We start from the raw sequence: 14,448 nt of genomic DNA, 5'->3' as shown, positions 1-14,448 counted from the left end.
TTATCCGTGCCTCCCTAGGTATTTGACTGTGAAAAAGATTACTAAGTGGAATATTACTGATTATAGTGGTATGGCAGTGTAAACTTGCACAGAGGTGGCTTTGGTTTGGTTCATTTTTCACTTCATTTCACTATTAAAGTGGATGCATATTTTTTCCCCTTCCACATATCATAAGAAAGTACTTACACTGTTGGAGTACAAGATCTTCTGAATTATTATGGCTAAAAAGAGAGGGGAGAGGTTCAAGTACTTTTGTTTTGTTTTTGTTTTTGTTTTTAGAGACAGGGTTTCTCTGTGGAACAGCCCTGGCTGTCCTGGAACTTACTTTGTAAACCAGGCTGGCCTCAAACTCACAGAGATTTGCCTGCCTCCGCCTCCTGAGTGCTGGGATTAAAGGTGAGTGCCACTATTGCCCAACAGTTCAAGTACTCTTAAAGGGGGCTTCTGCAAATAAAGTGATGGGTTGAGGCGATCTCTGCCTTTATGGTAGCTATGGTTACCTTTGGGATCTGGTACTCCTTCTTGCAGTGCCCCAAGGGAATGGTCACTCTGTGAGCTTTCCCAGCTCCTGGGGCTGAGAAAGGCGATATGGATTCAGCCTTGGAGGATTAGATTTGTCTGGTATCCATTCTCAAATTCTGACCCACACCAATTCTTAAATTTTTTCTTTTCAAAGTTTATAGTTAACTTATATAGGTAAGAACTAATTTTCTGTGATGTTAAAATGCTTGTTTTATTTGTTTGTTTGTTTGTTTTACCTTTATCAGGCCCCTGAGCTCTTTACTGCTGAAAAAGCTTGGAAGGCTTTGGAAATTGCAGAAAAAAAATTGCTTGGTCCCCTTGGCATGAAAACTTTAGATCCAGAGTAAGTTGGAATATAAGTATTAAGAAGGCTGTTGATATTGTGTTTAATCCACATAGATTTTAATGTTAACCATTCTATACTTATTTACAAATAACTTCTCAAAAAACGCACTTAAACTTGTAGCTGGAGTTTTCTCTCTGGGTCCTGCCAAACCCCGGCAGTCCAACAGCCCACTTATAAAATAAACGCACAGACGCTTATATTATTTACAAACTGTATGGCCGTGGCAGGCTTCTTGCTAACTGTTCTTATATCTTAAATTAACCCATTTCTATAAATCTATACCTTGCCACGTGGCTCGTGGCTTACCGGCATCTTCACATGCTGCTTGTCATGGTGGTGGCTGGCAGTGTCTCCCTGACTCAGCCTTCCACTTCCCAGAATTCTCCTCTCTCCTTGTCCCGCCTATACTTCCTGCCTGGCCACTGGCCAATCAGTGTTTTATTTATACAGAACGATATCCACAGCACAAACTTTTGAAAACATCTGCCCCTTTGTTGTGTGTATTAAACGTGCCTCTGGTTTCTCCTATATTCACTAATTAACTTACAAAGTTTAAATGTATAAAAGTAATGTCATGAATAGTTTTTCTTTTCTGACTGTAAAAGTAATACATGATTGTTGTAAATGTTAAAAAGTACCAACAATGAATAAAGAAAAAGAAGTTACTTTGAATCCCTTTATCCAAGAACCAAGCATCATTCCCCTCTTGTCTATTACTCAAGTCATTTCTACTCATTTTTGTGCAGTTTGTGTCCATATAATCACAAATCCAGGAGAAATTCCCAGCACCCACATGGTGACTCACAACAGTCTGTAACTCCAGGCTCAGGGGAGTCTGATGCCCTCTTCTGGCCTGGGGAGGAGGTGGTGGTATTGCAGAAGACTCAGGCTTGGTGCCTCACATCTGAGTCTTAGCACTGGGGAGTCTGAATAAGGTGATCACAAGTTCAGAGTCAATCTGGACTGCTAGCCAGGCCCTGTCTCAAGAAACAAAACTGAGTATGGAGGTTCAGTACAATGACACCAGCACCTGGAAACTTAACAAGAGGGGTTGCTGATTAATCCAGGCCAGCTTGGGCCACATGAGTTCCAGCTACCTAAGTTTGTCTAAAAGCAAGTTTGTCTAGAAAGAAGAAACAAAGAGAAAAAAAAAATCTTCCTAGGGATGTAGCTCACTGGTGGACATTAGCCTAGTGTGTGGGAGGGACCCTGGATTCAGTTCCCAGCACCACTGTCAAAAAAAAAGTTTCACGAGTTCAATTCCCAAGACAACAAAAATAAATGATTTTAAAAATAGCTCTTGAAGCCGGGCGGTGGTGGCGCGTGCCTTTAATCCTAGCACTCGGGAGGCAGAGCCAGGCGGATCTCTGTGAGTTTGAGGCCAGCCTGGGCTGCCTAGTGAGTTCCAGGAAAGGCACAAAGCTACACAGAGAAACCCTGTCTCGAAAAACCAAAAAAAAAAAAAAAAAAAAAAAAAAATAGCTCTTAAACCCAGCATGATGATGCTTACCTGTACCCAGGACCATTGGGAGTTCACAGTCATCTTCCACTGTGTAACCAGGTGGAGACCAGCCTGGCCACAGGAGAGCCTGTCTTAGGGCTGGGGAGAGCTGTTGGGAGAATGGAGCTCAATGGTAGAGCACATGCCTACGTCACACAAGACCCTGGGCTAAGACCCCAGCACCACACCCTGCAATTAAAGGCCATCTTTTTTTTTTCTTTTTTTAATGTGTATGAGTGTTTTGCCTTTATATATGTCTGTGTGCCACATGCATGTTTGGTGACCTTGGAGGCCATAAGAGGGCATGGAATTCCCTGGAACTGGAGTTACAGATAGTTGTGAACCACCATGTGAGTGCTGGAGTTGAACCCAGGTCCTCTTCAAGAACAACAAGCATTCTTAGCTGCTGAGCCATCTCTCCAGGCACTCAGCGACAGTATCTGGGTTTGGTTTTGTTGATAGTTCCTTCCATACTGCTAAATAATGTGCAACTGTCTAGTCACTTGTAGTGATGATAGAAGAAAGCTTAACTGTGTTCTTTACCAGCAGTCTTTCTGTGTAACTACACTACTCTTTTTACTTAAATCAGTAAATAGCTTTGTTTTTAGTTTACAGTTTGCATATGCAAATGTCTTTACTTTTATAAATTAAATTTCTAATGGCCTTTCTGGGTTTGGGGGGTTTGTTTTTGTTTCTTTTATGTATATGGGTGTTTTGTGTGTGTGTGTACCACCACACCAAGGTCTTTTTGTTTTTTGAGACAGAATCTTACACAGCTGAAGCCGACCTTGAACTACCGATCCTCCTATCTTAACCTCCCAAGTTCCACCATGCTTGGCTTGATTTCATCCTTTATGTGCAAAATTTAATATGCAAATACTTTTCATTTTCTGTATGCTTACATATTCAGAGCAGATTAAAAACTGGTCAGGCGTACACACAGGAAGATTTCTGTAAGTTCAAAGCCAGCTTGATCTATTGAGAAAGTTCCAGGTATACCAAGGTCACACAGTGAGACCCTGTTTCAAACTCCTGTTCCCAAAAAACAAACAGAAAACCTGCTGATCAGAACTAAGGGTTATGGTAAAAGCACATGTGGACATTTTGGATCACTAAACATGACTTTAAAAGTAACAATTTAATTAAATCTCAATATGCATAACTCATCTGTTGGCAGTGTTTGTAACATTGTTCAGTGTATAACTATGTTACAAATTCTATATCTTACAGCAGTATGTATATTTGATTGTTATTTATAATCCGACAGTATGCTGATTTTAGTTTTTAATAAAATAGACCCTTGCATGGACTAAGGATGTAGCTAAGTGGTAGGATGTTTGTCTAGCACAGATAAGACGCTAGGTTTGATCAATAGGTATCACAAGATAAATGATTTACATAAATAAATAAATGGCTTTCTGCTCTATAATCAGTGAAACCTTATCTTTAATGTTTTACTGATTCAAATAACTGTATGGACATTTTAAATGGTACACACATCTGCCTGCCTCTGCCTCCCAAGTGCTGGGATTAAAGGTGTGCACCACCACTGCCCAGTGTGATACACATATTAAAAGCCTAGTGAAATGGTTAAACTATACATTAGCTCCTTGAAGACAAGATGCCTCAATATTTTTTATTATTTTTTAAATTAGCATACAAATTAATAGGTGTGATTATGGCATTTTTCCTGCATATTTCTGTGAATCCTCCTCTCCCATTTCCCTGACCACCTGTTAGTCTTTTTCTTTCCTTCCGTTTTTCCTTTTTCATACTCCTTCCTCTAGTATCATAACCAACAACTGTATATAAATTAATATCTGGGCTCTAAATATGAAGGAAAACATAAGGACACTTGACTTTTTGGTTAACCTTTCCTGAACACATTATTGAAGCTCTCTGTACTCAGTATATACTAATTTTATGTTATGTAAGCTGAGCGAGCAAGCTCCGTAGATTGAGAGGGAAGATGATGATTGTCCTTGCCTTTGCCTGTTGAAATTCTGATACCTCCTCTGATGCCTGACCGTTGCTGACCTCAGACTCTGATCATTTTGCAGTGATCTGGTTTACTGTGGAGTTTATGATAATGACCTAGACAATGACAACTACAATCTCGCTAAAGGTTTCAATTACCACCAAGGACCTGTAAGAACTTCTTTTCTCTTTTCAGTTTTCCATTGAAGTTGGTTTTGAAATAAATTTAGATACTCATAATTCTTTTTTCCCTTTTTTTTTAACATCATATTTTAGGAGTGGCTGTGGCCTATTGGGTATTTCCTTCGTGCAAAGTTGTATTTTTCCAAATTGATGGGCCCAGAGACTGCTGTGAAGACTGTATTTTTGGTTAAAAATGTCCTTTCCAGACATTATGTTCATCTTGAGAGGTAAGTTATTGCATGACTAATGTCCAGTCAGCGTGTTAGATAACCTGTAAACAGCTTTCCTCAGAATCCCTTTCTCAGGCTGTGTCATCTGCACTTTAACTCAACCTGTAGTTTTTACCTCCCTTAAGTATTTTGGTTTTAATCGGAGGATCTTGTATTTTATGATCTGTACTTGTGGAATAGTCTTTAATTGTCAAGGTAACTGATAATTTGGATATGATTAAGATACATAAAAATACTTGAAGTATTCAGGTTGGGCCTTTTGAGGTGATTCATCAATAGTTTTCATTATCCTTAGAGTATCAGTTGGTCTCTTGACTGTTATTTCATATTTTTTGTTGTTGTTGTTGGTTTTTTGTGTGTGTGTGTGGGGGGGGTTCAAGACAGGGTTTCTCTGTAGTTTTGGTGCCTGTCCTGGATCTCACTCTGTAGACCTCACAAAGGTCTTTGTGGCCTCGAACTCACAAAGATCCACCTGGCTCTGCCTCCCGAGTGCTGGGATTAAAGGCGTGCGCCACCGCCGCCTGGCTTCAAATGGTATTTCTTATATATACTCTTTGTCCTGATGATTGATAAATTAAGCAGAGTCAATGCTGTGTATTTTTCTAAGATGGTGCAAACCCAGCCAAAGTCTACCTTAAAACTCTATATCTAGATCATGCCTTAGTGTGTCTACTTCTGATTGCGTAGACTAAATGTGTAAGGGCCACGCTGCCTCTGCTTCCTTACAGAGCATCAGATGCACCAACAGTCTGTGTGGTGGTGCTGAGATCTGTCACTAGTTATGTGACTTCTGTACATCCCTCTTCTCTCTTCAAATGAGGCAGTAGTTACAGCACTTATCTCATGGGATTGCTGTCAGTATTTACTGTACAAAACGTACTAAGTATACTAAGTATTCGAGAATAAGTATGTCTTCAATTGGCTTGGTGTCCTGTAGAATAAGGAACTAATTGGAGTTTTCCTAATTATAACTCTTGGTGTCTCTATATTACTCATTTAGTTTTCTAGTTCTATCTAGTTCACACATAATACACTTACATATTTACAGTTTGAGTCATAAACTTATTCTGAAAGACTGAAATTATTGCCAGCCTGGGGGCATCTGCCTGTAAATTCAGCACATGGGAAAACAAAACAGGAAGATCATGAGTTCAGAGCCACATGAGACCCTATCTCAAAACGCAAAAAAGGCTAAAACTATGCCTGAGAGGTATCTATATCTACATTTATATATTTTCTGGAATGATAGCTTTTTTCCTAAGTTTTAATCATGAAGCTGGGCCTAGTGAAACACACCTGTGGTTCTAGCACTTGGAAGGCAGAAACAGGAGGATTACTGCAATTTCAAGTCCAGCCTCAGCTACATAACAAGTTCCGAGCCAACTAGGGTTACACAAGACCCTAGCTCAGAAAACAAAAACATAATAATAATAAGATGAAAGATTCATTTGTATTTGCTAGTACCAAATCACAAAATAGAATATATCAAAAGATGATTTACATATAAATTCTTGGTATATATACCTTTAGAGTATTGTTTATTTTGTAACAAATGACTCTGAATGATGCTTCCATAGTAAAAGACAGAAATCATCAGGACTTGCATACTTTGCTCATATTTCTTGTATGCATTAAATTATACCTCGTAAAATGCTTTTCTTTCTTTTTCCAGATCCCCATGGAAAGGACTTCCAGAACTCACCAATGAGAATGGCCAGTACTGTCCTTTCAGCTGTGAAACGCAAGCATGGTCTATGGCCACTGCTCTTGAGACCATCTATGATTTATAGTTGGCTCATAGATATGTAGGAAGTGTGTGAACACTTGATATAAATGCAATCTCATATGAAATAGAAGCTCAGCTCATTTTAAAAATCTCACTCATAGCCGGGAGCTGGTGGCGCACGCCTTTAATCCCAACATTTGGGAGGTAGAGGCAGGTAGATCTCTGTGAGTTCAAGGTCAGCCTGTTCTACAGAGCGAGATCCAGGACAGCCAGGGCTACACAGAGAAACCCTGTTTCCAAAAACCAAAAATCAAAACAAACAAACAAAAAATTAGTGACTTTTATTTTTCTCTTTTTGACTTTCTTTTCTTAAAGAGTATCATGTGTGCCACCACACCCAGTGTGTGCAGTACTGGGGACGACACCCAGGGCCTTATGCTGTTAGGCAAGCACTCTACCAGCTGAGCTACATCCCCTGCCTATTTTTTTTTTTACATTGTTTTGATTTGAATCAAAGAAAAATGGTTGTTTCCTATAGAAGGTTACTGCTATTGTGTTCAGAAAGAATTCTTCAATTCAGAGTGAAAAAAGAAATTGTGCATCATCTTCAATTTGTACAAGTGTGGAGTGGACAAATGGAGACGTGCTCTTAAGTCCTGCTGTGTATGGGCACTCTCCATAGACTGTGTTTCACTACTGGCTACCATTTGGTACAGCATTCTCAATGCCTTGCATAATGCAGTCAGTGCACATTAGTAATGCTTTATGAGTGTAGAAGGATGGAAGGAATCTCCTGCAGTCTATGTTCATAAATGGAACACAGAGCTTCAAAATGTGCTTTATTTTTCACTGGTAAGTTATGTTTTCAATAGAATGAATGCCAACTATAGTTAACATAGCATATTTACATTAAAGATTAATTGGATATATGAAACAGAGCATTAGGACATAAAACAATGCTGTAAAATTAGTCATGACTCATTCCAATTTCCCATTATGAGGTAGTGTACATTTTCAAAATGGAAATTACTGGGCATATTTATGACAATTTTACAGTGGAAAGAAAGCTTAGAGATGAAGCTTAGTGGCAGAGTGCGTACCTAGCATGTGTTAGAGCCCGGAATTCTATCCCCAAAGCCATCAAGAGAGAAGGGAGGGGACGTATGAAGGGGGAGGAGAGAGAGGAAGGATTTCAAATATAGCCATATTAGCTTATCTACAGTAGGGTCACGACCCACCTCAGAAAATGCTTCAGCAGGTACAGTGCTCCTCTTGAGGATTATTAATGAAAGAACAGTGCTGTGTGTTGCATGGTCTGTGGAAGTCTCAGAAGGTGTCTGACATTATCCCAGCCACAGGAGTTAAAGTGATGCTTTTAGATTGTGAAAGGGCATTGCCATTTGACTAAAGGGCTCGTAGGTAGAACCCTTCATTCCTGCAGGATGCTGCAGAAAGGCTTGTTTCTATTTTACATTTCACAAACGGTCTGTGCCTTGGGTTTTCACGAATCCAAATCAATCTTACGTACTAAATGACAAGTAAATTTACCCGTTTAACCAGTATACTGTGACATCTTAGTGAGTTTTCAGAGATGACTGAGGAGACATGAAGCCTATCATTTTGATGAGTGTTGTCGCCTGTGGTAATATTACTACTGTGTCTTCAGCTGCTCTGTCTAGTGAGCAAATGTTTATATGTCTGTGTGTCAAAATAAAAATCTTTTCTAAAGGACTCGCTTTGCTTTCCTCCGTCATTTACCAGTTACTTTTCCCTGTGGTCAGTGAGTGATTGATAACCAGAGATGGGGATGCACGGGGATATTCAGGACGTGAGAGGAGCAGAGAAAGGCGGGAGTGTGGGAGTGTTTGGAGATGTATTAAAGTTGTCATGTCAAGATTAGGAGTGAAGTAAGCTTTTGATGTGTCCCTAAGTCTGTTAGCAGCTGTACTCCTTTGATAGATCTTAAATACAGTGAATTTTATCCACACTTTACCAACTCACAAATACAGTAGTAAATGGGTGTGATGTGAACACTTCCTTTCTGAAAAAAGCCAAAGACATTTTCACTTTCAGTTGTATTACTGACCAATATATAAACACATAGGACAGCATCTAATAACCAAAGCTGATCTGGCCTGGTTTTGCCTTGCTTAGTGTTGCTTCATTTTTCTAAATTAGAGATTCTGTCCTAAATGGATCAGTCAGACTTGCTGCGTTTGCTTACTTAAAGCCTCCATGCACCAGTGTAGTGAATTCAGAGAATCGATGTTAAATTGGTACTGCCAGGAGCAGATGTGTTAACAAATTGTTTTAAATGCCATATTCTATAAGTCTTTGAAGTATTTGAAGACCATCTAAAATATATCTATTTAACCTAGCATATCTATAAATTTGATTGTTATAAATGACTTAACTACTGACCTGTGTTTCTTGATTATCCTAGTTTATAATAATAGCTTTCAAAAACTAGAATTTCACCTTATACTTTTAAATGAATTACATAAGTATAATACTTCAAATGAGTAGAAAAGTATATACAATATGTTGTAACAAAAGTAACTAAATTTTGTCAATATACAAAAATCCTTTAAATAAGAATAGAAACATATTACAATATATAATAACAAAAATGACCTTAATTTTATATAAATGTACAAAAGTCCTTTAAACAATAGAAACATACATACAGCATATTGTAACAAAAATAACTTTAAATTTATATCAATATACAAATCCTTTAAACAAAATTAGAAATATATATACAGTGTGTTGTAACAAAAATCACCTTAAATCTGTATCAATATACCAAAATCCATGCCAATGCAAAATATCTGAGATTAATAGATTTTTATCTATTAATAGTCTTTTTATCCTATATTCCTGTATTCCCCTAAATTATAACAAATACCCATAACCCACTAAATAACCAAAAACCACCCACTCCCAAACTCTTGGAAATGTGTGCATAGTTTTCTCTAAACTACTTCCTGCTAACTGTAGATGAAGTATCTTTAGGGTCCCAGAGAGAAAATTTCAGATAATAGCCAAGTCCTGGGAAGTTTTTGCTGATAGATATCACCTGTCAAGATTCAGGAGGTCTTGTCTGATCAAACCTGATCCATATTAACCCTGAAGGAATCCACAGCCTCTCATCTCCCGTGGGAACAAAACTCTAAAGTATTTTTTATTTCCATTTGAAAAATGCATTTTTTGGACTTCTTTTTTAAAGTTAAGACAGCCATAAAGTATCTAGGTTGGTTCAGTTTTGCAGTCCAGGTCACAAACCCATGTCTGCCAGAAGCTGTTTCTTGCCCATCAGCCATCAAAAAATTAAAAATCAACACAATAACATACAGGATTCAGACTCCCTGTGTATTTCCCATCTTACGTGGCTTTTTTCTTTTACTTTCTTTTATTTCATGAACTATTCATTTCTTTCTATGACTATACCCTTTTTCTTTCTTAAGCCTACGCATATTGTAAAACACATGGGAACCTGTTTAGAGGTTTTTCTGTCTGGACCTTTTTGTACTACATACCTTTTAGTCTTTTTGACCGCATGAACAAACTTTAAACTCCTAAGCTACGTGGACCTCTGCCTGCAGGTTGGTGGCTGGCTCTGCCCAATTCTTGGGCCATGAAAGTCAAGCCCAAAGCTTGCAGTCCAGACAGAGGTTTGTCTGACCAGAAACCATTCAATCTAGAGTTCTAGAATGCTGATGCTTGCACTATGTCAGACATTTTTACTTAGTTTTTTGTTCCTACTTAAGGTACTAGCTGCTCAAGGGCTTGTTTTCAAATATTATTATGGCCCAGCCTTAATAATCTTCTTCCCAGGGGGCCAGAAGAGAAGCTATGAACAGCTTGAATGATATGCGGGAAATGCATCTAAGTACACCAAGCTCTTAGTCCATCTACTTTATTCCTCTGGGATAAAATTCTATCTCCACAGCTTCAGTTCTGTTCTCATGCCTAGCTCCTTTCTTGCCTGATTTCTCTACATTTATCTGCTATCCCCTCTAAGTTCTATCTTAATTCTCTCATCTTAGTTCTGCCCCATCTTGGTCTTTCTCATCTCGTTCTTACCCATCTTGTTCTTACCCATCTGGCTCTTCCTCATCTTCCATATCATTCTTCTAGTTCTCCAGTCAAAATCACCTCTGAGTCTCTGAAGTTTACAGTTATATACCCATGCAATAGCACTGCTCTTAGATAAAGCAAGGTCACCAGGCTTGAATTCTTACTGAGTCGTAAAGACAGACGAGTTTTCCTTAGGCAGTGACCATCAGGCTTTCTTTTACAACCCAATTGGGGAGTGGTAAAGGAAGAGGTCAACTAAGAGCTCAAATCAATATATCAGGAAAAGGGAATTTATGTGCTCACACTACATTTCTAGAGGTGGTTAGGTAAATGTTAGGAGTCTATAATGTTAGTATAAATACCACTAAGGCTGTATAAGAAAGGAAGGTCTGAGTTTAATTTACCTTAATTCAGGAGATTGTTTGGCCTAGGATGCTTGATAGGTATTTCAGGTAAAATACACTGTTAGGAGTTCTTGGAAGCATACATAGCATACAAGAAAATCATTGCAGGAATCGGCTAATATATATATTTACAAAAGCTAAAATATCACCAAGACTTCTGAAGCCATGGCTTGACCTTCGGATAAGTCCTTGAAGTTTCCAAGTCGTAGCTTTTGTGATAGTACCTGAATTCCATTACATTTTCCTGTGGCTTGCAGCAACTTGCCAACTTGTAAAGGAGCTGTATCTTTTTTTTTTTTTTAATTGTTTTTGAGATCTTATTTTTTTATTTAGGTTTTTCGAGACAGGGTTTCTCTGTGTAGCTTTGCGCCTTTCCTGGATCTTACTCTGTAGACCAGGCTGGCCTCGAACTCACAAAGATCCGCCTGGCTCTGCCTCCCAAGTGCTGGGATTAAAGACGTGCGCCACCACCACCCGGCCTTTTTTTTTTTTTTTTTTTTTTTTTTTAAGCTTTCTCAGACACTATAGAAATTTGAGTGCCACGTTGGTATGCCAAAATGTTGTTGGTTGTTTTTTGCTCTTTGGCTCTTTTGGGGGGCCCACCACCCAGCTCCCAAGTAAATCACACATGGGGGCTTATTCTTACTTATAAATACCTGGCTTTAGCTTGGCTTGTTGCTTACCAGGTTTTCTTAGCTTCAATTAACCTGTCTGTCTTTTTCCTCTGGGCCTTTCCCTTACTTCTGTAAATCTTACTCTTACTCTGTGGCTTGCTGTGTAGCTGGGTGGATGACCCCTGGAGTCCTCGTCCTTCTGTCTCTCCTTCCTCTCTCTCCTTCTTCTACCAATCTTTTCTGCCTGCCAGCCCTGCCTGTTTCTCCTGCCTTGCTATTGGCCATTCACCTCTTTATTAGACCATCAAGTGCATACATGCACAGTATCACAGTTTCACAGAGATAAACAAATGCAACATAAGCAGAAGTAACACACCTTAAAATGATAGTCTACAACAGTGGCTGTCTAACTCACAGGGCTTTTACATTTTCTTTCATCAGGTCCCATGTGATCCCGTCTATCCTTTGCAAGTTTAGAGTCTCAGTAAGTCAGCAAGTTTGCCCTGTTTCCTCTTGGGCCTGTGTGTGTCCTGAAGCCACATCACATACAGCTGCATCAGATACGGTGTTCAGTCTTCCCCCAAATTACCATATTCCAGAATCATGAGTTGACTGTGATTTGTGGTGATCTCTTTTACAGACATTCAATTTTTCTTTAATCATATCATCTACTCCTAGATTCTGCTTGTTAGAGCCACCTACCTACAGATTCATCTGTTTAACTGTTCTTGTCCATCACTCCCAACCTCTGCCCTACTCCCATCCCATTCTGATGACTGAACCCTGGGCCTTGAGCTTGCTGGGAAAGTGCTCTACAGCTGAACTAAATCCTCAACCCCTAGGTTTTTGTTTGTTTCTTTGTTTTAATATTTGCTAACACCCTTTCCCATCACCTTCTCTCACCAATTTCCTACTCTGTTTTCAAAACCTTGTTCCATACTTGCAGCTCTTTATTTTTCTTAAGTGTTTTTCCAGGTCCCAAAATTATTAGCATTTTTAACAAAATTGTGTGTACATTGTAAACATTTGATAAGCACTTACATTTACAATAGTCTCGTAACCTAAGGACTAGACTATGCTCTTTTTTCTCCTTAACTTCCTGGTTCTTCCTAATGTTTAAGTTAAAGATTTCTGCAGTCAGTTTTGGTTTGTCTTAATGTTAAGCTGGTTGATCAGAAAAAGAAATTAAGATTCTACAAACATATATAAAATTCCATGCAACTGGCTGTTTGTATTACAGTTATTACACATACTTTCTAAATGAGAAAACTACCCCAAATCACACAACTAATGAATTATTGGGACAAAATTCAGCCCCTGATCTTCAAACCAGAAATACTCTTTTATAGATCCTTAAGATTGCAGCATGCTATGCGTGCCTTCAGGCTTCCCCCACCCTGTGCTCATGGGTCCAGATGTGGCTGTTATGAGCTGACCCTGATCATGGGAAGCGTTAGATCTGGTTCTGATGGAGTCTGGATACACACCCTTACTATCATCTGGTCAAAATATCTCTAACCTGTGTTCCTGGCTAAATGTTGAGAATGACATTGCCAAGTACAGGTAAGTTAACACCACTGGGAAAACTTTGCTAATAGAAGCATCATATCAAAGATGACAGAAAAGGCAGAGGCTAAGAGGTAGCGCAGAGCGCAGAGTTGCCACTAGGGAATTTTGGCCAGGAGTTAGACCTCATGCTCAGTGTGCTTAAATCAAAAAAAGCAAGTTTTGTCTGTGGAAGTTCACCAGCAAATATGGCACTTAATTCTGCAAATGTTCAGGCTAGCCCATTTATGCCAGTTAACATACTTTGAAAGTAGGGAACTGTCCTTTTGTTGTTGTGGGACAAGGCTGAACTCTGTAGTCCAGGATGGCCTGGAAATCACTGTGCAGCCCAATCTGGCTTCAAACCCATGGCATTTCTCCTGCCTTAGCCTTCCAAATACTGGGATTGTAGGCATAAGCCACTATGCCCAGATGCTGCTAAGTTTTAATAGACATAATGTATGAAGGAATGCTCCAAAACTGATTTGTCTTATAACACTTTGAACGTAGATGAAATTAGCCGGATTCATCTCAGTTCCTTCACGCAGGGCGACGGTCACCTCAGTTCCTCTGCACTGGCTGTAATGATAACGGTGTAAAGGTATCTGTTGAGGTATGTGCTTTTCTCTCCTGGATTTCTTTGCTTCCCTGACTCCCCTTTCTCCCCTTCCCCCCCTCTTATCTCTGGCAGTATTTTCTCACTACAGGAGCTGTTGACATGAACCCCAACACACACACACACACACACACACACAAACAAGAACAAAACCCCCAAATAAAACTACCTGTATTTCAACAATAGATAATGCTGAAATTCTGACTTATGAAAAAAATTAAGTTTTTTTTTAAACCAGTAGATTATTAAATTTAGCAATAATGTATCGAGAATTTTTCTAAGCTTGTTTAGGTCTCTGGATAAGAATGCCTATTAAACAGTACTTGAGAACTGAATTTTTGTCACAAAGATAAGACTCCAACCGCCTTCAAATTATTTCCTTATGGAACAGGAAGCTGAGTAAACAGAAGGGAGGTACTTCCTCCTTGCAGAATGTTTACATTGGAGATGCTGAAAGACCAGCTCTGTGTTCCCAGGACTGTAAAATGTATAAGCATTTCCATGGATCGTGCTAGCTTAATCTCCTCCCTCTAATTGACGAGGAATGCAATTGTTTGCATTTTGTTTGTGACCCAATCTTGAAATCACTTGGGTAGTCAGTGGTAACATTTAGGCATCTGTACCGGCCTGCCCTAGGATCCTGAGAGGATATATCCCAGCTGCAGCCACTGAGAGCACCCCTGTGCGTGTTCGATACGTTTCCT

The 14,448-nt window shown here is 39.2% G+C and overlaps 1 protein-coding gene across 1 annotated transcript in view; it reads left to right on the top strand.

Moving 5' to 3' along the window:
- Agl (amylo-alpha-1, 6-glucosidase, 4-alpha-glucanotransferase) overlaps nucleotides 1-7,863 on the top strand; it is a 93,671-nt gene extending 85,808 nt beyond the window's left edge. Inside the window, exons 25-28 of the mRNA XM_059266157.1 lie at nucleotides 768-865; nucleotides 4,430-4,517; nucleotides 4,623-4,756; nucleotides 6,432-7,863. Of these exons, the coding sequence (XP_059122140.1) occupies nucleotides 768-865; nucleotides 4,430-4,517; nucleotides 4,623-4,756; nucleotides 6,432-6,549 (438 nt within the window). The 3' untranslated portion in view covers nucleotides 6,550-7,863. The remainder of the gene's footprint in view (nucleotides 1-767; nucleotides 866-4,429; nucleotides 4,518-4,622; nucleotides 4,757-6,431) is intronic.
- Nucleotides 7,864-14,448: the final 6,585 nt, after the last annotated feature.

The sequence above is a fragment of the Peromyscus eremicus genome, chromosome 6, assembly GCF_949786415.1.
Source record: "Peromyscus eremicus chromosome 6, PerEre_H2_v1, whole genome shotgun sequence".
Classification (NCBI taxonomy): domain Eukaryota; kingdom Metazoa; phylum Chordata; class Mammalia; order Rodentia; family Cricetidae; genus Peromyscus; species Peromyscus eremicus.
Note: the sequence above shows the minus strand (reverse complement) of the source record. Positions and strands in the feature narration are given on the sequence as shown.